This window comes from Pseudophryne corroboree, chromosome 6 (assembly GCF_028390025.1).
Source record: "Pseudophryne corroboree isolate aPseCor3 chromosome 6, aPseCor3.hap2, whole genome shotgun sequence".
Classification (NCBI taxonomy): Eukaryota; Metazoa; Chordata; class Amphibia; order Anura; family Myobatrachidae; genus Pseudophryne; species Pseudophryne corroboree.
In genome coordinates, this window is record NC_086449.1 from 289,357,861 (window position 1) to 289,380,112 (window position 22,252).

The following is a 22,252-nucleotide window of genomic DNA, read 5'->3' on the forward strand; positions in this document are numbered from 1 at the left end:
TGCCGAAGCCAGATGGCTCGGCCAGGCCTATTCTGACCTTAGAATCCTTTCAGTCTGTGATTGCTAGTTTTGAACAAGAAATTGGGTTTTACGCGTCCCTTGTCTTCAGGGATGCCTGTTTACTGAACTCCGTTGGGTTTCCTCATCGGGCTTTTCTCATATTCGCATTACAGGATACTCATTTTCACGGTCAGTCCTTTCCATTCGATCTCTCTTCCGCTCCCACGGGTTCAGGAAGATCACAGAATAACTCTTTTTCAAGGGCAGGAAGTGACGTTTGTTCCCTAATTGGGCAATCTACTGCTAGTATCCCACTATGCAGATTAGGTGGCTTCTGAATATCCGAAGGATCCAGGAGTTTCGGGTTCGACACGGATCCAATTTATGCTCCTAGTAGACGTTTCTCAACCCGGTCCGTCAGAGGATTTTTTTCCTTCCTTGGCACCAGGTACTCTCTTTCTTCAGTCAAGTTGCGACGCAATGAGTGGTCGCCTACATTCCCCTCTAAGCGGAGGACAACAATTTTTTTTTCCAGGTCAAGCCGCCAGGTCAGACTCCCGGGTGAGAAGACATTCCCCGGAGTTTTGTCAGCTGGTCCACTGTTGGCGGAGATTTCGGATCGACCTCAGGGCGTTCTAACTGACTCTTTAACCCTTTACTACTCTCGGACGTGAGCTCTGGTGGCAGTAGCCAAGGATGCCCTTAGGGCTCCTTGGAGTTTCTGGTTAGTCTATCCTGCCTCCTTATCTATTTCTACCTCACTTTCGGTAACACAGGAGGGGAGAATGTGCGCTAGTCCTCTCGGTGGCTCCGGTTGGGCCACGCATGACTTAAAGATCCAGCCTGCACCTGTTGTCAGTAGAGGAACCTTGGCTCCTACCTCGACTGGACTGTCTACTTCAACAGGGTCCTTTTCTTTGTTCAATCTTACACTGAGTTCGTTTAACCGCGTGACTGTTCACGAGACCTCAGAAGGGAGGAGTTCCCTAGTTTGGTTATGCCTACTGGGCCCCGATTTCAGAAGTCTGTTACCTCTTCTCGCTTTTGCCACTTTTGGAAAACTTTATGGGGCATAGTGAGGATAACAGGGGTTTTTCCCCTTCTTTCAGTTACCATTCAGCCGTCATCTTGGGTTTCTCTGGGAGGTTTTGCTCGGCTGCGCTTCAAACTATATTGACCTGAATTTTAAGTCTCTGTCCTTTCGGTTTTCTTCCAAAAGAGATGAGCCTGGCGGCTGTAAGTTCGGGCTCTCTTTCAGGGAGTACTCTATTGGCAACTCCCCCGGCTGAGCTTCAGACTCAGCGGTCGTTTCTTCCAGAGGGGATGTCCGTTTTTCATATAAATCTGACACTAGTGTTTTCGGCCCTTTTTGAATGTTGTCAGGGCTCGCCGACTCTCTCGACAGAGAACTTAGGCTATTTGACTAAGTGTTTTCTTCTTTGTTCTGTACGATGCTCACGTACTAAATAGCCGGGGTTCCAGCATACGCTGGGCTGTTGGATACATCTGACCATCAGACAGTCTTCTTGGCGGTTGCTCGGGAGCCTCCGCTTTCCATTTCATCGCACTCTACGCGTGTTGTGGGACCTTCGTGGGCGGCTGCCCGTGGGGTCTCCATGAATACTTTGTCGAGCGGCTACTTGGTCGGACCGACATTCGTTTTGTCAAATTCTACAAGTTTGACACTTTTGCGGCCTCTGCATCACAGTTTGGCCGAGCGGTTTTACAGGACTCTCAGCGCTCTCCCACCCGTTTTGGGAGCTCTGGGACGTCCCCATTGTAACTACGCTCCAGTGGCCCCTAGTGGATGAAGGAGAAATCAGGATTTTGGTACTTACCGATAAATCCCTTTCTCCGATTCCACAGGGGCCACTGGACGCCCGCCCAGCGCTGTTCCTCCTTGTTTTTTGCTTAACGGTTTGCAGATCACTATATGACTGCTGGTTGAGTTCAGGCTAGCCTGTTTTTTGTTAAGTTCTGTTCCAGGTTTGGTTTGTGTTATCCTGGTTTACAGGGTGTCATTAACCTCCTCTACCTTAAGGTTTGTTTATTACAGCTCTCCCCGGGCACAGTTTTACGTAGACTGGCTTGGAGGGGAGATAGTAGGGGAGGAGCTAGCCTCAGTGTTGAAATTTTAAAGTGCCAGCTCCCAATTACTGCTTACTATTTCCCCATTGTAACTACGCTCCAGTGGCCCCTGTGGAATCGGAGAAAGGAATTTATCGGTAAGTACCAAAATCCTGATTTTATACAACCATAATTATCTGTATACATACCAATAATGAACATAATACTGCTGTAATATATGCAATACTATTAAAAATGTCGGGGTTATATAGACTCTTTAGAAATTGCTGCCCTCCCCCTTAATAATAATCTTTATTTTTACCGTTATCTGTACACAGGCACATACTGTATATATACATCTGTATAGAACTCCTATACATATACCACCACTAATATATAAAATATATATATAGTTGTATTATTTACATGGAACATATAGTTACCAAAAAATACATATAGACATATAGGGGGAAATTCAAATGTTTGAAAAGTCAGTTGGCAGTCATTTTTCCCCTATCTAATAGACAGGAAAAAACAGACACCCAACCGACTTTTCAAACATTTGAATCTCCCCCATAGAGTGTATTCCTCACATAGGACATACACTCACTCACCAATGAGAAGAAAGAGACTATTAGGATAAAAATCATAATGAAAATTAAAATGAAAATAATAATAAATTGTAAAATAATCATTACGGTACATACAGTATAACCCCCCCATTTATACTGCACATCGCACTCATATTAATATGGGCGTGTAAAGTTCGGTTAAAATACAAGGATAAAGTAATGCAATGCACACTGTGGTTAGAGCCGCTAATTGCGTATACAGTGTTCATTCTAGCACACTGCACCTTTCAAAACATATGCAGTTCCTCTTTCCTACCTGGGGTGTCGCTCTCTGCTCTGGTGCTTCTATCACACTCTGGTCTGTTTTTCATGGTGAAAACATAACAGAGTGTTATGAGAAGCACCAGAGCAGAGAGTGACACCCCAGGTAGGAAAGAGGAACTGCACATGTTTTGAAAGGTGCAGGGTGCTAGAATGAACACTACGTATATACACTGCATATATACGCCGACACGTTATGCGCACAATATAGCGATGCATGTGGCTGTATACACTTTACCCCTAACATGAATGGAATTCGACACCAGTAGTTATATGTAATGTTGTGGTACAACACATCAACAGTATTTACTTGTAAAACAGTTAAAAGGTAAAACAATATACAGAGAAGAGCTACAACCAATAATACATACGTTCAAGCGCGAGCGCTCCTGGATCCAGGCCTCAGTCAGTAGGTTGGTTTGGAACAGTGGGCGATGCTTGGTCCAGGGTGCACTTGCAGATGTTTGCCTCTAGGTTCCTCATGAGTACAGTATAATAGCAGTTTGCGAATATTCCAATTCTGCATATATCTCTACGCAGAAATATGCGATATGCTTGAAATAGCCACCGGAATGTAGATCATAAAATACTGCACATCTGGATACCAAACACTAAGTCCTAACACTGCCCCATCCCCTCACACCATGTAGAGCTGAATAGCTCCGTTGTTTTACCTTTAAAGTGTATGCAGATCACTGACAAGGTGTATGGAGACTACAGTATGTGTAAATTATGCACTTTATGAATAAAATATTGAATATGTCTTTGTGGCTTTTCTGTGCGAATGCATATACTACTGTAGATACTCTCGCCATGTGTAATATGCAAGGCGCGTGAACCTGTGCGCACTGCGTGTATGCATATACAACTTGTGTGTATGCGTGCGTACATCGCGTTCCTGCACACAAGCTGTGAAATAATGCACACACACAGAGGCCACTCTGTTTGGAGTTTGTATGTTATGTGTATGTAATATTTTTGACTCTTGACAGGCGTGATGTTTTCTGAGTGAAATAAAAGTTACTGGTATCCATTTCTCCTTTGTCACTATACTATATAAAAAGCAAGAGTAATACATGAGCATTTTATGTTTATAGGGTAATATAATATGTGGAAAGTTTGTAGCCTATTTAAATGTGTTAATATGTATCACTGTGTAACCATTCAAAGACATCAGCATATGAGCTACAACACCTGATAATGAGGTGTGGAACACATAATTGTAGCACATGTGCAAGAAATCTGGTCCCTTTAAAAAGTAAACATAGGGAACACCAGGTCTACTGGTTTGAGGAAGCTGCCAATAATCACTGCAGGCAGGGAAACGCGTCACCACTTGCAGAGAGAGCATAGGCTGGCCATGCAAAGGAGCGCAGGGCCGCGCTACATATGGACAAACCAAATCGCTACAGGGAGTGGGGAAAATCTTACCACCGTGTGCAGCGGGAGCGTCCCAGCAGCAACATAGCCGCCAGGTACCTTGCAGAATCTACAGGTACAGCGGTAGCGGGGAACCGTCCTTGCCAGCATTATAAACACTCTCACCAGATAGTGCAAATAACGGAGCACAGCAGTTCATTGGCAGCAGTTCACATTGTCCCATATGAGGGAGACAATGGCATCAAAGAAGGAGTATAAGTGGAGAGTTACAATTTTGTAACAAACACCCCTCTGTATATGGCCATCTTTAAAGTATATTAGCACCAGTGGCCGCGAGGACAGTGAGTGTCTCCAAAATCCATGAAAGTGGTAAATATACCTTATTTGCATATATCAATCTCCCAACTCTTATGTCATCTAAAAGTTACTAATTGTGGAGAACTGTTGCCAATCATTTTATTGTGGGAAACAAACTTCTTAGTGAATAATATTCTCTTTATTATTGCTATACAAATAATTAAATACTGGTGATTGCATTTTTTATTACTAAGTAACATATTGTTATCGGCACTGTTGATTTTTAATCAGTTTATTAATTGTGCTATCATCATGATATTGTAGAGTATGCCGGCCGGCTGATGCTTATTTCTATATTGTATAGATGTTGTAGACAATATATCTTTAAAAAAATAAGACATTTTACCATATACCAGCACTTTTCTTTTTTGTATATATATTTCAGGTTTATTTTGAGTTGAGTATACCCACAGAAAAGCAGCAGGTATCTGGGTAAACCAATAGGCGCCTGATCAATTGTTGTTTTTGTCATAGAAATAACAAACTACAGTGCACAGTAGAATATCAAATTGCCGCTGACTAGGTACCACATACTTTCTATTGATAGCCATGCTTTGTGAAACATAAAAGTACTGAGATCTTTTGTTGGCTGGTGTTCAGACTTTCAACATTCTGACTGGATACCATGAAAACAAATGCGCTATTACTTGTAGGCTGATATTAGTGTAAGAGGAAACTTGAGAAAAAATGCTAAGTTTTAATTCAAAAAGCAAATTTCAAACATCATCATTATGTATAGCATGAGAAATTCCTTTTTAAAGAATGAATAAAGCCACTATTTAATATTATATGTTAAAGGCTATCTTATACAGAACTAAGCAGAATACATTAAATAAATGGATTGTTCATACTTACTGTATATGTATATGTATATGTTCATTATACTCTTTCACCTACTCTACAGAAAAATTGTGCATTACCTGTACCTTGTAGATGGTGCACTCAATGGTTTGAGACCCACATTGCTACCAATTTCCATGTTATCAGCACAGTCATAAACATCCTAATAGCTGGCCAAATGAGCTCCACCCTAATGCATCAGGAGTCCACAGAGGCTGCACTGGATCCTTTCCCTCACCTCACCTTGGCCCTCATTCCGAGTTGTTCGCTCGGTAATTTTCTTCGCATCGCAGCGATTTTCCGCTAATTGCGCTAATTTCCGCTGATCGCATGCGCACTGCGACTGCGCCAAGTTAATTTGCTATGCAGTTAGGAATTTTACTCACGGCATTACAAGGTTTTTTCTTCGTTCTGGTGATCGTAATGTGATTGACAGGAAGTGAGTGTTTCTGGGTGGAAACTGGCCATTTTATGGGTGTGTGTGAAAAAACGCTGCCGTTTCTGGGAAAAACGTGGAAGTGGTTGGAGAAACGGGGGAGTGTCTGGGCGAACGCTGGGTGTGTTTGTGACGTCAAACCAGGAACGAAACTGACTGAACTGATCGCAGTGGCAGAGTAAGTGTGGAGCTACACAGAAACTGCTAAGAAATTTCTATTCGCAATTTTGCGAATCTTTCGTTCGCAATTTTACTAAGCTAAGATTCACTCCCAGTAGGCGGCGGCTTAGCGTGTGCAATGATGCTAAAAGCAGCTTGCGAGCGAACAACTCGGAATGACCACCCTTATTCGATGGCCATTGCTGCCAACTGCTGTGATACTGGCTGGCTGGAGCATGGCCTGCTGGACACCTTTTATTTTCTTTAAAGATCCCTCTGACACTGCAATCTTTGGGTAAAATACATATAGACAGGGTTGGAGTTGCCCACAGGGGTGCAGGAGAAACCCCTGGTGGGCCCCACTACCTGGTGCCCAATTTCCTCCTCTAAGGATCAGGTTCCAGGCTGTGCACTTGAATTCTACATTATACATGTTTCCTTATAGTCCGTACAGGACTATAGTTTATTTTTTACAGCGCATTGCTGTTATTAATCTGATACATTATCATGCATGGACTAGCAGTATTTACTATGTATATTTATCAAGGGCCCAGACCATGCACCAATAATGTTTAGCCAAAACTCTAAGCATGGGACCCTACCACTGTATACCCCCCATGGGCCCTTCATGCCCTAGTCCGACACTGCATATAGATTACTTTTTCAGGAAGCGAGCAGTCACTCCACCTGCACACCACCTGGATACGCCTCTGCCTGTACCCAGTTCTTAACCAGCTTCCGCAACAGTTCGTTTCAAAACCAATTTTCTGTTCAGTTACAAAATTCAAATCAAAATAAACAAATCTCTTGTATCAGAGACCAAAGTTCTTCCAACTAAACCCAGAACATCAGACGGAGTGCTTCTACAGAGGCATTTCCTAAATTCAGAATGAAAGAACACAGTGGCCATGACTTCTTATGTGCAAGGCGGACATACAGGTACATCTGTAGAAATAAATATGCTGAGGGTTAATTCATCACCTTTGTTTCATACAGAATCTTCTCAATCTCCTAGGTGGTTTGAACCATTTGTTATTCAGTGGTTGGATGAAAATGAAGATGTGTCAATGGAATTTCTCCATGGAGCTCTAGGAAGAGACAAAAAAGATGGAGTAAGTTGCGAACATAATTACAGGTCATGAGGCCATGTCATATATTATAGAAACAGCAAATAAAAAGGACTTCCATTCTGATAGATAGATAGATAGATAGATAGATAGATAGATAGATAGATAGATAGATAGATAGATAGATAGATAGATAGATCAAAATAGCAACCACATTCTGGTTTGGTCATGCAATTAACAATTAGTTTATATAGCCAGACTAATTTTCTTATAGTATTTAATAGTGCACAGAAGCACCAACATGAAACTGCTGTAATGACATCATTATGCAAAATACAAAACATGTACTGTATAATTTTTAGTAATAAACATGACATAACCTGCTTCAAACACTGCATAAATTGCTTACAGAAAGGCTACAGATAAAACAAAATCTGAATTATAGATCAGCAACAATGTAGAGAATGCGGATCCAAATGTTGTAGTTGGTTACTTCTTCGGGGCTCATTGGAGGCACCTTTCTGTGCCATCGTTATGACAACCACATGGTAAATTGCAAAAGCAAACTAATAAAAATTACATTGTTGTCCTGCTCTTCTGCTAATCATACTCATGATGATGTGTCTAAATGGATCCTGATAAAATGATGGGGTCTATTTACTAAGCCTTGGGTGGAGATAAAGTGGACAGAGATAACGTACCAGCTAATCAGCTCCTATATGCCATGTCACAGGCTGTGTTTGAAAAATGACAGGCACTGGTTGGCTGGTACTTTATCTCTGTCCACTTTATATCCATCCAAGACTTAGTACATAGACCCCTATGTCATCACTTTGAAATGTAATGAGAGTTGGTCTGATCTCTGACTCCTCCCAGCAGTGTCAGTGATGCATAGGAGAGAGTTAGGGGGTGGTGATTAGAGAGACGAGAAGGAGAGAGGAGAAAGTGTTTGGATAAGGTAGGGTTGCTTTTCAAGAGACCATATCCCCCATAGTGACTTCTACATGGCCATTCCCCATGTCAGTGAAGCCCACACACCTGTTTTGGTTGTGTGTGTCTTCTGATACTGATTTTGGAAGACAAGAGCAATGTTTTCTTTTTAGAGATATAAGGACGTGATCATATTGGGTGTCATACAGATTCGGACAGTGGTGTAAAGATGGGGGGTCGGTTAGAGGGGCCAGCGAGGGCCCAGGTCCTGCTACAACTCCCCACCCCCCTCCTCCATACCAATGTTACAGAGGTACTTTGTGCAGGTAGAAAGAGTTCTGGCACAGCATACGGCACATACTGCTGTATGCTGCGCTGGGGGTAGAGGCAGAAGCAGTCAGTCAGTCCTGTCTCCCCTTCTGTGATGTGTGAGGGGAGCGATTGTAATTGCAGCCGCCGTCGTCCATTATTGACAGTCTGAAACCAGGGAGTGAGAGAGCGATGGCCTCCGTTTCTCCATTGGAGGCATGCGTGACGCCTTCTGCTGCATAACCATATTAGTGCACCTCTAACCACATCTGAATAATGGCCCTTGTCCATTGTAATTTAAGCAACAGTCTCTCAGGTCTGATCCTTGCTTTCTTCAGTTCCAGGCAACATCTGAGCATGCCTTGTTCTCCTGCTCAGTTGTTGATATCTTCACTCAATTAAATCAAAGCTTTGAGATTATCAAGAAATTGGAGTGCCCTAATCCGGAAGCCCTTTCTCATTTAATGAGAAGATTTGCAAAGGTAACTGGCTTTTACGTGTGCATGCATTATTTTCTTATAATTGAGATGGCTAAATTAGCCCAATAATATTTTTTCCTCACAAATCTTGTTACTCTTAGGACATTGTACTGAAATGTATTCAAAGTGAAGTCTGCATTGTAGTCTTGAGTTTAATAACAGATCACCTGTATACAGACAAAATGCTGAGGGAAGGTATAGTTGACTGGATATGTTTATTATATTGTAAGCAAAGTTGGATAATTTATGAAAAGTGGTACAATAATGTGATGTTACCAATAGCAACCTGTCACACATTAGCTTTCAATACTTTTCTGTATTGCGCTAGAAAAATGGCATTTAGAGTACAATGATTGAGACCTCAGTGAGATCTCTTAAGACCCGACACTGGGGGTAATTCCAAGTTGATCGCAGCAGGACATTTTTTAGCAGTTGGGCAAAACCATGTGCACTGCAGGGGAGGCAGATATAACATGTGCAGAGAGAGTTAGATTTGGGTGAGTTATTTTGTTTCTGTGCAGGGTAAATACTGGCTGCTTTATTTTTACACTGCAATTTAGATTGCCGATTGAACACACCACACCCAAATCTATCTATCTCTGCACATGTTACATCTGCCACCCTGCAGTGCACATAGTTTTGCCCAACTACTAAGAAAGTTCCTGCTGCGATCAACTCAGAATTACCCCCCACTGGACGATGTGGCAGAGGTTATGGGGAGAGGGACCATACTAGGTTGTAAATACCTATGCTCTTGTTACATAATGAAGGAGATGTGGTCAGGGCCGTCTTAACAACAGTGTAGGCCCCTGGGCACAGCAATGCACTGGGCCCCCTACCCATCCTCCAGCGGTAGGGGTGGGGGGTGGTATCAGCATCTGCTTTAATGTGCCGCGGCCGGTAGGGGGTGTTCTATCTTCCACTCAGCATGTAGGACCTGGAGCAGTAATTTCTGCTAATTGCTCCTTTACTGCACAGATGGGACTAAACTGTAGAAGGGGGCATTGGGCTGAATGAAGAAGCCCTGGTACATGACTTCCAGGGTGGTAGGGGGTGTTTAATAAGTAGGGGAGGGGTGGATAGTGGAGTGGGCTTAATAGTTATAATTTTCAAGTGGGAGGGCAGCTTGCTTGACTGCAGATATCTCCAGTTCCTGAAGATATATTTCTTAGCTTTGAAATGGATAAAGAAACTAGAGAGTCCCACCTTTCAGAAGGTTCAAGGGACTTGGGGATCAGAGTTCAGGAGCCAGAGCAATTCACCAATGAATATCTAAAACTGCATATTAGGCGTGTGGAGCTGGAGCAGGGACCAGCTGCTTGAAGGCTGATATCTCTAGTTCTGGGCATAGTATAGACAAGATGCCAGTGTCCACTGAAAGGGGAGAGTCTCAGTTTTTGTGGTATACCCTCAGAAAAATTAGACAGAACCCGAGATATCTGGCTGGGACGAGCGAATAACAGGCTTGGATAGGGACCACTGCTTTCAAGTCGGATATCTCCGGTTCCCCAGGGCCGATTTTCAAAAATCTGGTACCCCTGGAAAGAGAGGACCCTCAGCTATCAGACTAGGGCCCTTATACTCTTGGGGCCCTTGGGCAAGAGCCCATTGAGCCCATACGAAAAGATGGCCCTGGATGTGGTCACACCACCATGGAGGAAAGGCTGCACCCCCTAGAACTCCTGCGATCTACTGCATGCAGAGGGTCAGTCCAGTTCCATTGCTCAAGTACCGATATGATGGCAACATTGGAGATTGCTGTGGGCAACATCACTTTTTTTTCCTTTGCATCTGTTTTCATGAATGTGTTTGTAGTGTGCTGCCAACTTCTAGTCATTGTTGGAGAATGTAATTAAAAATGTATAGATTGCAATATCATTAGAATGTTGTTTCCACATTCTTCATTAAGATATAACCAACAGAAATTTTATACAAATTGTTATTATATGATGACCAGTCAAAATTCTCATATAGGTCAGAATCACAGTATAAGATCCAAGGTAGGAAATGAATTCTGTTCAGGTGGGCTATACGCTACTAATGATTTGATAATGACACTAATTTATCGCAAATCGTCCAATATGCAATTGTTAGTATACAGCGAATAAACAAATACAAAGGAAAGCACTGTATATGATTACACTGTTTAGTATATTGCCCATTATCTTGCTATTGGAGTGAAATAAAGATACACAAATCTAAAAGTTTTATCAGTAGTATGGTAAGTTTACCAGCATCAGACATGGGGTCCCAGAGCACTTACTGTGGCAATCATGTCACACAATGCAGATCATCTATACACCATTTATGTTTTCATTTACACCATTTCTAGTGTGGAATAAATCAGCATCGAGGCAGTATACAGTTAAATATCATACCCTCGAGTCAAGTACCATTCAATTTATTTTGCTGCATTGTATGTCATTTTTGCATTTTTGTCCATAGATAAGAATTAGTGATCATTTCTTTCCTGCACATTGTAAGGGATGCATTCAATTTGCCAGCTGTCGGGATCCCGGCGGTCAGGATGCTGACGCCGGAATCCCAACAGCCGAGAATGCCACCATCCGGAATCCTGGCACAACAGGACTATTCCCATTCGTGGATGTCCACGACACCCACAGAGTGGGAATGGATCCTGTGGCGAGAACAGTGAGCCACCCAGCCTGCAGCGTGGCGAGCGCAGCGAGCTTGCAAGGGGACTCTTTACGCTCACCCCGCTGCCGGTATTCTGGTGGGCAGGATGCTGCTGGCGGGATATTGACAGCCGCATCCTGGCCGCCGGTAAATCATACTGAATCCCATTGTACATTGTAGGCTGTCTTTCAGCACTAAACTGGTCGGTTCCAAACTGTAAAAGCTGTAAAGTACAGTATTGTGTGATATTTCTTACATTCAGATAGTGTTTTTCTCATGTTTGGGTAAAGTTACTTTCCATCTATGTCAATGAAGGATTCGTGCTCTGTGAGTTTTGGAAGTAGTTCGCAAACAACAGTACACAATATACATTCTGTTATGCTATTGCAATTATGTATCTTTTCATTTTAGACCATGAACAAAGTGCTTCTTCAATACGCTGCAATTATATCCAATGATTTCCACTCTTACTGCGGCAAAGAAAATGTGGTAAGTAGTTAATGCAGTATTTTTGTAGGTACTATTCACAAAGGTAAAAAGCCTTATAATCATTAATACGAAAGGCTCCTGGTGAATTCCAAAGTCACATTTTGTGTTCAGTTGGGATATGTGGCTGTGTACAAAGAGGGAAAAGAAAACTATTGCATTTTTCATGTGGTGCTGTTAAATTTTGATATGTATTTATCTAACATTAGTGAGCAGGGCCAGACTGGGTATCTGGCAGTTCTGGCATATGCCATAAGGGCCAATGACCAGATGGGCCAGTCCAGCCAGGGATGCCAAGGGGGAATTTGGTGCCAGGCTGCCAGCTGATTACAGCTGGCGCACTGGCAGTCAAGACAGCAGCACAGCACCACCATAATTTATAACCAGGTGTAGTCCATGAGTCAATTGGTGCTTGCGGACAGGCAGCCAATCGAGAGCTGCACCAATGCTATATATACAGGGCACCAATGCTCTTTATGTACACAGGACACCAATGCTCTTTGTGTACACAGGGCATCAACATGTGCAGTTACGGCTCTACTTTGTTTTTTTTACAGCTGTGTCCTCCTCTGTGTTCGGTACCCTGCCCTAAAAAATTCCTACAAGCTAGGGCTTGGTCAATTTGGAAAATGCCTTCCCTTTTCTTTGTAGGTGACCTACAGATGTGTCTTTGCTGGTCTTAAAGTCTATTTGTGGCAATTGAGTCGTGTTTGCTGCGATTAGACTGAAAGACCAGCAAGGCCCCATCTATAGGTCACACATTAACAAAAGGGAAGGCATTTTCCAAACTGACCAAGCCCTAGCTTAGCAGTTGTAGAGGATCAGATAGTGTTCACTGTAGGGCACTTGCACTCACCTATGATCCATAAAAGTGCATGGTGCGTACGCTACCATGAACGGATCACAGCTTGCTGCGAATAGTCACAATCACGGCTAATTTGCACCTGCGATCCATTTGCAGGTAAGATGAATATGGTCATATCTGTACACCAATGAAGCACGAGCTTTACCTAAGAGAACAGCAAATACAAGGGGCTAAATGCAATAGCCTGTAAGCTGCTGGAGGTTAGTTTTACCTTGTAGATTCTTGCCGCTCCAAAAATACGGGCAGACTCGCACTAAGGGGGTGATTCCGAGTTGTTCGCTCGCTAGCTGCTTTTAGCAGCATTGCACACGCTAAGCCGCCGCCCTCTGGGAGTGTATCTTAGCTTAGCAGAATTGCGAACAAAAGATTAGCAGAATTGCGAATAAATATTTCTTAGCAGTTTCTGAGTAGCTCCAGACTTACTCAGCCATTGCGACCAGCTCAGTCCTTTTCGTTCCTGGTTTGACGTCACAAACACACCCAGCGTTTGCCCAACCACTCCCCCGTTTCTCCAGCCACTCCTGTGTTTTGCAACTCGAACGCCTGCGTTTTTCCGCACACTCCCATAAAACGGACAGTTTCCGCCCAGAAACACCCACTTCCTGTCAATCACACTACGATCAGCACAGCGATGAAAAAGCTTTGTTATGCCGTGAGTAAAATACCTAACTTTTGTGTAAAATAACTAAGCGCATGCGCTCTGCGAACCTTGCGCATGCGCAGTAAGTGACTAATCGCAGTATAGCGAAAATCGGCAACGAGCGAACAACTCGGAATGACCCCCTAAGTCCTGCACCTTCGGCAGCTCGCAGACTATTACATTTGACCCCAAATATCTGACTATGGCCATGCAGGATGAGCTTTGTTGGGTGTATTTTAATACAGAGGATGGTGTATACTTGTATGTTGTTCTAATATTATATTTATAGGAGCATAGACTAAGTAGGAGGAGTCAGGAATAGTTGGGGGTGCTGTCTATGCCAGGAGCCAGATGCTTGTGTGAGGTGGGCCTGTGTGCTTTAGATGCCAGGGTTTATTTTTAGTCCCAGTCCGGCTATGTTAGTGAGCAATCTTAAGGTGCAGTGTAGAAGAACATTAGTGCACAGTGTAGAGAAATGTTAGTGCGCAGTGTAGAGGAACACTAGTGTGCATTGCAGAGGAACGTTCGTGTGCATTGCAGAGGAACGTTAGTGTGCAGTGTAGAGGAACGTTAGTGCGTAGTGTAGAGGAACGTTAGTGTGCAGTGTAGAGGAACGTTAGTGCACAGTGAAGAGTAATGTGAGTGTGCAGCATAGAGTAATGTGAGTATGCAGTGTAGAGGAACGTTAGTGTGCAGTCTAGAGAAATGTCTGTATGTACTGCAGAGGAATGTTATTATGCAGTGTTAGTATGCAGTGCAGAGTGACTTAACATTTAGTATATTAATGCATTGTGTAGGGTAACATTAGCATGCAATTTCAACTACTACCACTATCTACTACTGGTTTAGTGCGCAGTGTAGAGGAACGTTAGTGTGCAGTGCAGAGGAACGTTAGTGTTCAGTGCAGAGGAAAGTTAGTGTGCAGTGTAGAGGAACGTGAGTGTGCAGTGTAGAGGAACGTGAGTGTGCAGTGTAGAGGAACGTGAGTGTGCAGTCTAGAGGAACATGAGTGTGCAGTGTAGAGGAACGTAAGTGCAGTGTAGAGGAACGTGAGTGTGCAGTGTAGAGGAACGTGAGTGTGCAGTGTAGAGGAACGTGAGTGTACAGTGTAGAGTAATGTGAGTGTGCAGTGTAGAGGAACGTAAGTGTGCAGTGTAGAGGAACGTGAGTGTGCAGTGCATAGGAACATTAGTGTGCAATCTAGAGAAATGTTTGTGTGTAGTGCAGAGGAATGTTATTATTCAGTGTTAGTATGCAGTGCAGAGTGACTTAACATTTAGTATATTAAAGCATTGTGTAGTGTAACATTAGCATGCAATTTCAACTACTACCACTAACTACTACTGGTTTAAAAACTCATGAAACTCTTAAAATGAATGTCTATGCGTAACACACTTAATTAAGTACTAAGTATACCAAGAATATAAGTACGGAAAACCACAGCAGATATTTCGGACATCTACTGTGGTTTTCCTATACCTCCATTTTCAATTGCAAAAACAACCTCCATAGGTTTCGAAAGGGAGCTTCTAAAATGTCATACAGTATTTACCAAGCTCTAGGATACAAAGCTTTCTAAAACTTGGATCTGAAGCTGTCGCTGTCTTCAGCTGGTATTTGCCAATAATATTGCTGTATTGTGTTTTTTTTACTGAGAGGGAACCTTCAGATCTTTCCCTACTGTACCGATGCATGTGCAGCCTGCCGGTTCCGGCCTGGAAACAAAGTTATAGCGGTATCTGTCATTTTGCTTTTAACCGTTTGCAAACACAGAGCTTTTTGGAGGCTCTGTCCCAGCACCCAAAGGATGATATTTGGAAGCAGCGGTGGCTCCTACCTTTTTTAGGTAGGCTGCTGCTGCCATGCTGGAGAGGAGACTCCCGTGTGCCAGATCCTGGTTCCTGTGCAATGAAGGTGATGGGCACTGGACGCATGTGCACAAGCGGTGGCTTGAGTGAGCATACACAAACCCCAGGCTTCTATGGACTGCATCGGCTGCAGCCCACAGAAGCCGTATTGGGCTGACGACCAGGCAGGGAGTGGCTTCCTATAGGAAGCCATGTCTCTGCTAATCACAGCCCGGTCTAGCAGTCCTGGAGGGAGGAAAAAAACTCCCAATGGGAATGCCTGTATTGTCTGTGACTGACAGGTAGGACTTCCATTAGGAAGTCACTGCCAGTCACTGTGAAGCCAGTGCACTCACGGACTGCATCTGGCTTCTCCTGCTCTGTATTATTTAAATGTGCTGAAGTGGAAGCTTAAATTGAACAATGTACTTTACCTATTTCTTTTTCATCCACTAGGGGTCACTGGAGTACTCTTGGGATATGGACGGTTTCCGTAGGAACAGGGCACTGAATATTTAAATTTAGAACACTCCACCCCTCCATATCCCCGAGTACCTCAGTGTTTTTTCTGTGCTCGAAGTAGCAACAGGTCATTGTGGCTGGGTCCACGATTCTTTTGAATAATTTTTCTTTTAAAGCTTTTCTTTTTTCATACACATCCCTTTCCCCCTTCCAAAAGGCAGGGTCAGGGATAGTGCAAGCTGCTAATAGCAGCAGTGGCGTGTCGGTCCTCACTGAATGAGCACCCTCACAGCCACACAGATCTCCTGCACAGGCTGGCCGGCGCTTGCAGAGAAGCCCCGTCGGAGCCTCATCAGAAGCAGCAGGAGTCAAGGTATGTGAACGGGGCGGTCAGCTCCCGCTGCCGCCCCGCTGTGTGGGGACATTGTTACTGACGCCAGGATCCCTCTGCAGACGCCCGCCGCTGCTCCGGCCGCCGCCGCTGCTCCAGGCCCCACCGCTGCACGGCCGCTGCTCACAGCGCTTCAAGACGCGCTCCCCGCTCTCAGTCCCTGCGCGTCCCGCTACCCGGCTCCCGCTGGCGGCCCCACACGCTGCGGTGCCCGCCCGCTCTGCTTCCGAAACGGAGCATGCAGGGGGGAGGGGGGGCATTACAGCACGGTGATTATGTAATAGCAGGGTTATTTACAGAGGGGGCAATACAGCGGCATGAGAGGGTAAACCTGCAGCAACAGCAGTATGCTAGGCTGCAGGGTGATTTACACAGGATTTCATATAAATGGCACTTTAACCTGCACTGTGATTATGTGTGTGAGCATGGCAGCCATTGTTAACCATGCTTCCTGTGTCTTTCTGCTGTGATTCCAGAACGTTCCAGTACTACATCTCTACTCCACCGGAGGCGCAGGGGTGTTAGTGGGAATTTGGGATCACATTTCATAGTACTGGCCACGTGTACTGCACTTGGCCAGATATATATATAGAGACACCTTAGTACTATTTTACTGAGTCGTGCAAGTGTCTGTTTTGGTGTATTGTATTTCTTAGGGGGGGATTTATTAGTGTGAGCCGCTAGTGGGCCCGCCACTAAAAAGAGGCTTAGTGTGTGGCGTACTCTTTTGAAATGATTATTCTGTATTAAAATTTATAAATTTTTATTTCCATATTTAAAAATTAGCACCAAAAACAGGCATATAATCCGATCTGATGGCCTGAAAGTGCAGAAAGGAAGTTCTATATGAGATATGAGTGTAAATTAGAGATTATATATAGTAGATTTATATCTACGCAAGTAGGATTAAATAAGCTGTGTGAAATATTAGTAAAATTAGTCAGTGCTTATCTAGCTACTGTTTGGCTCTTATGAGAGACTATGCTGACACAATAGTACCTGTGAGGTCACTCAATTGTATACTCTAAATATAGGGGGAGATATATACGCCCACGTACCGTAATTAATTCCCAAGAATAATTCTACCAGAAAAACAGGAAAAAAGGAAACGAGGAACACTGTGATTTTTATAAATTCTATCAAGGTTTTGTAACATATATACACCCTTTGCATCAGTCCACTGTTCAGGACTGCAGCAACAGTGTTAATGTAATTTGATACACGTTTTGCATCCACCATTCCGCAACAGTGTATTGCTGATAGGACGACCAGTACCAGAGAACAGATAATAGTTACACTGTCTCAAGTATTCAGTGTCATGAAAAACCCTATTGGTAACTGATCTGAACAGTCTAGGGCTCCTATTTCTGTCACTCAGGTGCCATTAATTTCATTGCATAAATCCAAAAAAGAATTTTTGTGTAAATCTTCATACAGTGTACTGGTAACAAAAGGATTATTATAATAGGAAATTTACCCATTAATCTGCTCTAGTAACATCATACAACGCAATATTATTGAGAGGAAAGGGTAAATTCAATTATGATACAAATTAATACAAAAAATGTGGGCAAATATCTCCCAGGGATGTTAATATGACCGTGATTCAAATTCATACATAGACCGTAGGCGGATATCGCCCTAATATAAGGGATCTTGTGCAAATATTGCTAAAAGTCAATCTCAGGTACGTGATTAGGGCTAATTTGTCAGCACATTAAGTTAATAGTTTACTTGTTCCGAACGACGGTATACTCCATTTCGTGTAGACAGATCAAAATGAAAGGGAGGGGCTAGTGTAAAATGTGCTTTTTAAAGATAGATATATTAGCTAGAACAGGCTGTAAGCTGATGTCATTAGCTTTGTATACATAACAGACCTGTGTATGTTCGCTAAGATACAATGCATTTATATGATATTAAAGCAATTTACAACCAGGTACAAGTGAAGATGAAAAAGAGCCCCAGGTGTGTGGAAACAGATTCCCTTTCTGCTTTTGTCCCATGTGCCCTATTGGGCAGTGAATGGGAACAATGAGAGCAGGGAAGAGCCGTCCACCTGGGACTGAATGGATAGAATAGTGCGGGCTGCTTCTACTGTCCACGTTTGGTAACCTCCTCCCCTGTTACCTAAAAGCATTGCAGGGGGGCCAACAGATACCAAGCAGTGGATGAGAGGGCAGCCCTGAGTACCTGGTCAATACCCCGTGATGCACCCGTTGGAGGGCGTCGGATCAGCCAGTGAGTCCGGCAGAGAGGGAGATTATTCGGATGGAATTCCCGCACCTCTGTCTGCTATCTCTGCCCGATGGATTATGGTGTCCCAGTGCCGCTATGGACAGTGTCTCTGTGCCCATGTACTGTTACTATAACAGAACGGGTGTCTCCCGTGCCCAGCGTCCGAAGTATGCCCGTGTCACGTTCACCGCAGGGTGAGATCTTGATACCGCTGCAAGTGAAGCCCCTCTATTCCTAAAGCCGCTGCGGGTGGTGGGTGCCGGGTCGGGTAATTTCCGTGCCTCCGTGTCAGTCGTGCGTCCACGTCCCGCTGTTAGAAAAATCACGGGGTAAGATCCTGATACCGCTAAAGTGAAGTCTCTCTGTTCTTAGAGCCGCAGCGGGTGGTGGGCGCCGGGTCGGGTAATTCCTGTGCCTCCGTGTTAATCACGCGTCCACGTCCCGCTGTTGGAGGATGACGTACGTTTCACAAAATGCTTGTTCACATCCGTAGCGTAAAGGGGGCTGGTGTCTTATTTAAAGACAAGATTGTGAAAGTAGTAATTGATTGATTACAAATTCAATTAGGTAAATGTGTCCTAAATTAGAGAAAGGTCTCTATTTATCTGCTGATCAGATGTTGTAAGGAAATGGGAGATTTGGGAGTTTATAAAGCTAAAGGTCTCTCGGAAGCTAAACAGTTTTGTATAGGGTGTTTCTACCCTTAGATCCCTATCGGAGTATGCACTTAGTAAACTGCTAAATGTAGAGTGATATATATGAGAGATTCTGAGAGTATAAGTAACCGAGAGAGCAGTAAGAGCCACCCATATTAACATATAAGTAATACAAAGTAATGATGTCCATGTCGCAATAATAAATGTTCTCTTCCAAGAGAGCAATAGTGTATTTTTTGAGTAATAAAAAACATGTAATTAAAGGGAAAGTATATAAATAATATTAAATAAGTAATGAAAATCTGACATGAAATATTGCATATGTATCTCTGTTAAGCGAGAGAGAGGGGAGTGCCTTAAAAATATATATGGGTTTGGTAAAAAACCATCCTTATAATATAATTGAAAAAGGGCGGTAATACAAACTAACAGGTTTATTAACCTTGATCATCCTATAAATCAGCCAATAGGTGTTGTCCATAACTGACAGGTTTATTAACCTTAATAATTCTGTAAAACAGCCTATAGGTGCTATCTATAACTTATTTGCGCATTAGTTTAAATGGGCGCACTAAGTGTGTGATACCGTTTATTGAGGTGATTACGGTATTTAATTGTATATAATATATTGGAATGTGTCCTAATTAAAAAGTGTGTCAATAGTGACGTTGTGAGTGTCAGTGTGAAAAGCAGGTGAGCCGCAGTAAGTGATATCAATTATTTAATAAATAAAATAAATTGGTGGAAAGTAAAAAGAGAAAAAAGGAAAAATGTAAAAGCAAAAAAATTTCCCTGATTCATTACTGTGAATGTAAGCTAAGTGTAAAGATGAGTGTGAGAAATGAACCAATAATTATTGATAATAAAAATAATTGTGATAATGTAGTATAGAAAAGGTCTGTATTCATGTGAAAGCGAGAGGAGAAATACAGTGAATGGTTTATTGATAACTAGAAATCCAAAAAGGAAATGAATGGTGTATTGTATTGTCTGTCGCCATAATGAGTAAGGCACCAGCAAAAACTAAAAAGCATAATTGCAAAGTCTGTAGCAGTGTGTTACCGGATGGATCTACCACATGTACAGTATGTTTTGTGGATTCGGTTCCGAATACAAATTCTGCTCCGGTTTTAAAGCCAATTTCCTCCCCGCACCCTCCATGGGAAATGCTAGCCAATGTACTGGCTGGGTTGCAATCCGAATTGACCGCCGCTCGACAAGAGCGGGAAGCGGCAAGATCTGAGTCTAGGGTGAGACCGCCAGAACTACCGGAGGCGTCTCAGCCTTGCGAAAGGCCCAAATCCATTTTGGGCAGACGGGATAAATTTCATATGTCTTATGATTTACCTGTTTCGGCTATGTTGCATTCTGACGATTCCATGCCAGACCTCACGGCACAAGATGAGGGTGAGGAGGGCGAAGTGGAGTCAGATAGTGAGGATTTTAATAGCTCTGGTATTGATAATCTCATCAGAGCGGTGTGTCAGTCTCTGAAGTTTACAGAAACTGAGGAGCCTCTCACAAATGATCAGGTCGTATTTACTAAACGACAGAGAACTCCAATAAGTTTTCCTGTGTCGGAGTCTCTTAATAAGATGTTAGTAGAAACTCGACAGATTCCAGATAAACTGTTTTCTATACCTCGCAGATTTAAGTCTAGTTACCCGTTTCCAGACTCGGTGACATGTACATGGGAGAATCCACCTATAGTTCATTCGTCAGTGTCGAAGCTTACAAAGAAATTAACCATACCAGTGCCAGCGGCTACTACGCTTAAAGACCCTTCAGATCGCAAAATAGAAACTATGCTAAAGTCCATGTATGTAGCAGCAGGAGTGCTGCTGAGACCTGGCTTGGTTGGTATCTGGGTCACTAAGGCACTCATAGTATGGATAACAGAACTTAAGTCTGCCCTCCATGACGAATTACCTTACAATGGCAAGAAGTTGTTTGGTCCTGAATTGGACACATGGATTTCTGAGGCTACGGGAGGAAAGTCTGTTTTCTTACCATTGACTCCACCGGTTCCAAGAAGGAGGTACTCTGGACCTTCGTTCAAATCCTTTAGACCTCAGTCCTTTCGCGGACGTGGCAGAGGAACAGCCACGCCTGGTAGACGTGGTCGTGGACGTGGTTTCCAACAAACCAACACAAGTCGTCAGGACGCTAAGGTTACCGACAAGCCAGTGGCATGACGGGCTACCAGCCCATCTCGGTTCTCCGATTGTGGGAGCACGCCTTCAGACGTTCCATTTGGCGTGGTTCCAGACATCCGCGGATGGGTGGATCCGCAATTTAGTGTTAAAAGGTTACAAAATAGAGTTCGACTGTCTTCCGCCACTGCGGTTTTTCAAGACAGGATTGCCTCTGTCGGACGACAAGAGGGCGGTTCTGCAAGTTGCCATTCAGTCCCTACTGGATTCAGCAGTTTTGATTCCGGTCCCTGTACACCAACAGGGTCAGGGTTATTATTCCAGTCTGTTTGTGGTACCGAAGCCGGATGGCTCAGTCAGGCCAATTTTGAACTTAAAGGGTCTTAATCGGTACGTAACTTACTACAGATTCAAGATGGAATCTCTGCGCTCAGTGATTGCAGGTTTAGAGCCAAAGGAATTCATGATTGCGCTAGATCTCAAGGATGCGTACTTACACATTCCGATTTGGCAGCCTCATCAGAGGTTCTTGCGGTTTGCAATACGCCAGAACCATTACCAGTTTCAGGCTCTACCGTTTGGCCTATCGTCAGCGCCTCGGGTATTCACCAAAGTGATGTCTGTGATAATAGCTCATCTCAGATCCCTGGGAGTGACGATAGTTCCGTATTTAGACGATCTGCTCATCAAAGCTCCGTCTCAACAGATGCTTCTCCAACATGCGCTGCTAACGTACAATGTACTAGTTCACCACGGTTGGATTGTCAACTTCAAAAAAATCACATCTCATTCCGTCTCAACGCCTTCAATTCCTAGGTATGATTCTCGATACGGTGAATCAAAGAATTTATCTACCACAACAGAAAGTACAGATGATTCGTCATCTAGTGCAATTAGTACTCAAGCTACGCACAGTCTCGGTACATTTGTGCATTCGCCTCTTCGGAACAATGGTGGCGG

General features: G+C 43.5%; 1 protein-coding gene across 1 annotated transcript in view; it reads left to right on the forward strand.

Annotated features, from left to right (window-relative positions):
* UNC13C (unc-13 homolog C) overlaps nt 1–22,252 on the forward strand; it is a 1,008,422-nt gene that overhangs the window by 712,879 nt on the left and 273,291 nt on the right. Inside the window, exons 22-24 of the mRNA XM_063926117.1 lie at nt 7,148–7,244; nt 8,777–8,920; nt 11,966–12,043. Coding sequence (XP_063782187.1) covers nt 7,148–7,244; nt 8,777–8,920; nt 11,966–12,043 — 319 coding nt within the window. The remainder of the gene's footprint in view (nt 1–7,147; nt 7,245–8,776; nt 8,921–11,965; nt 12,044–22,252) is intronic.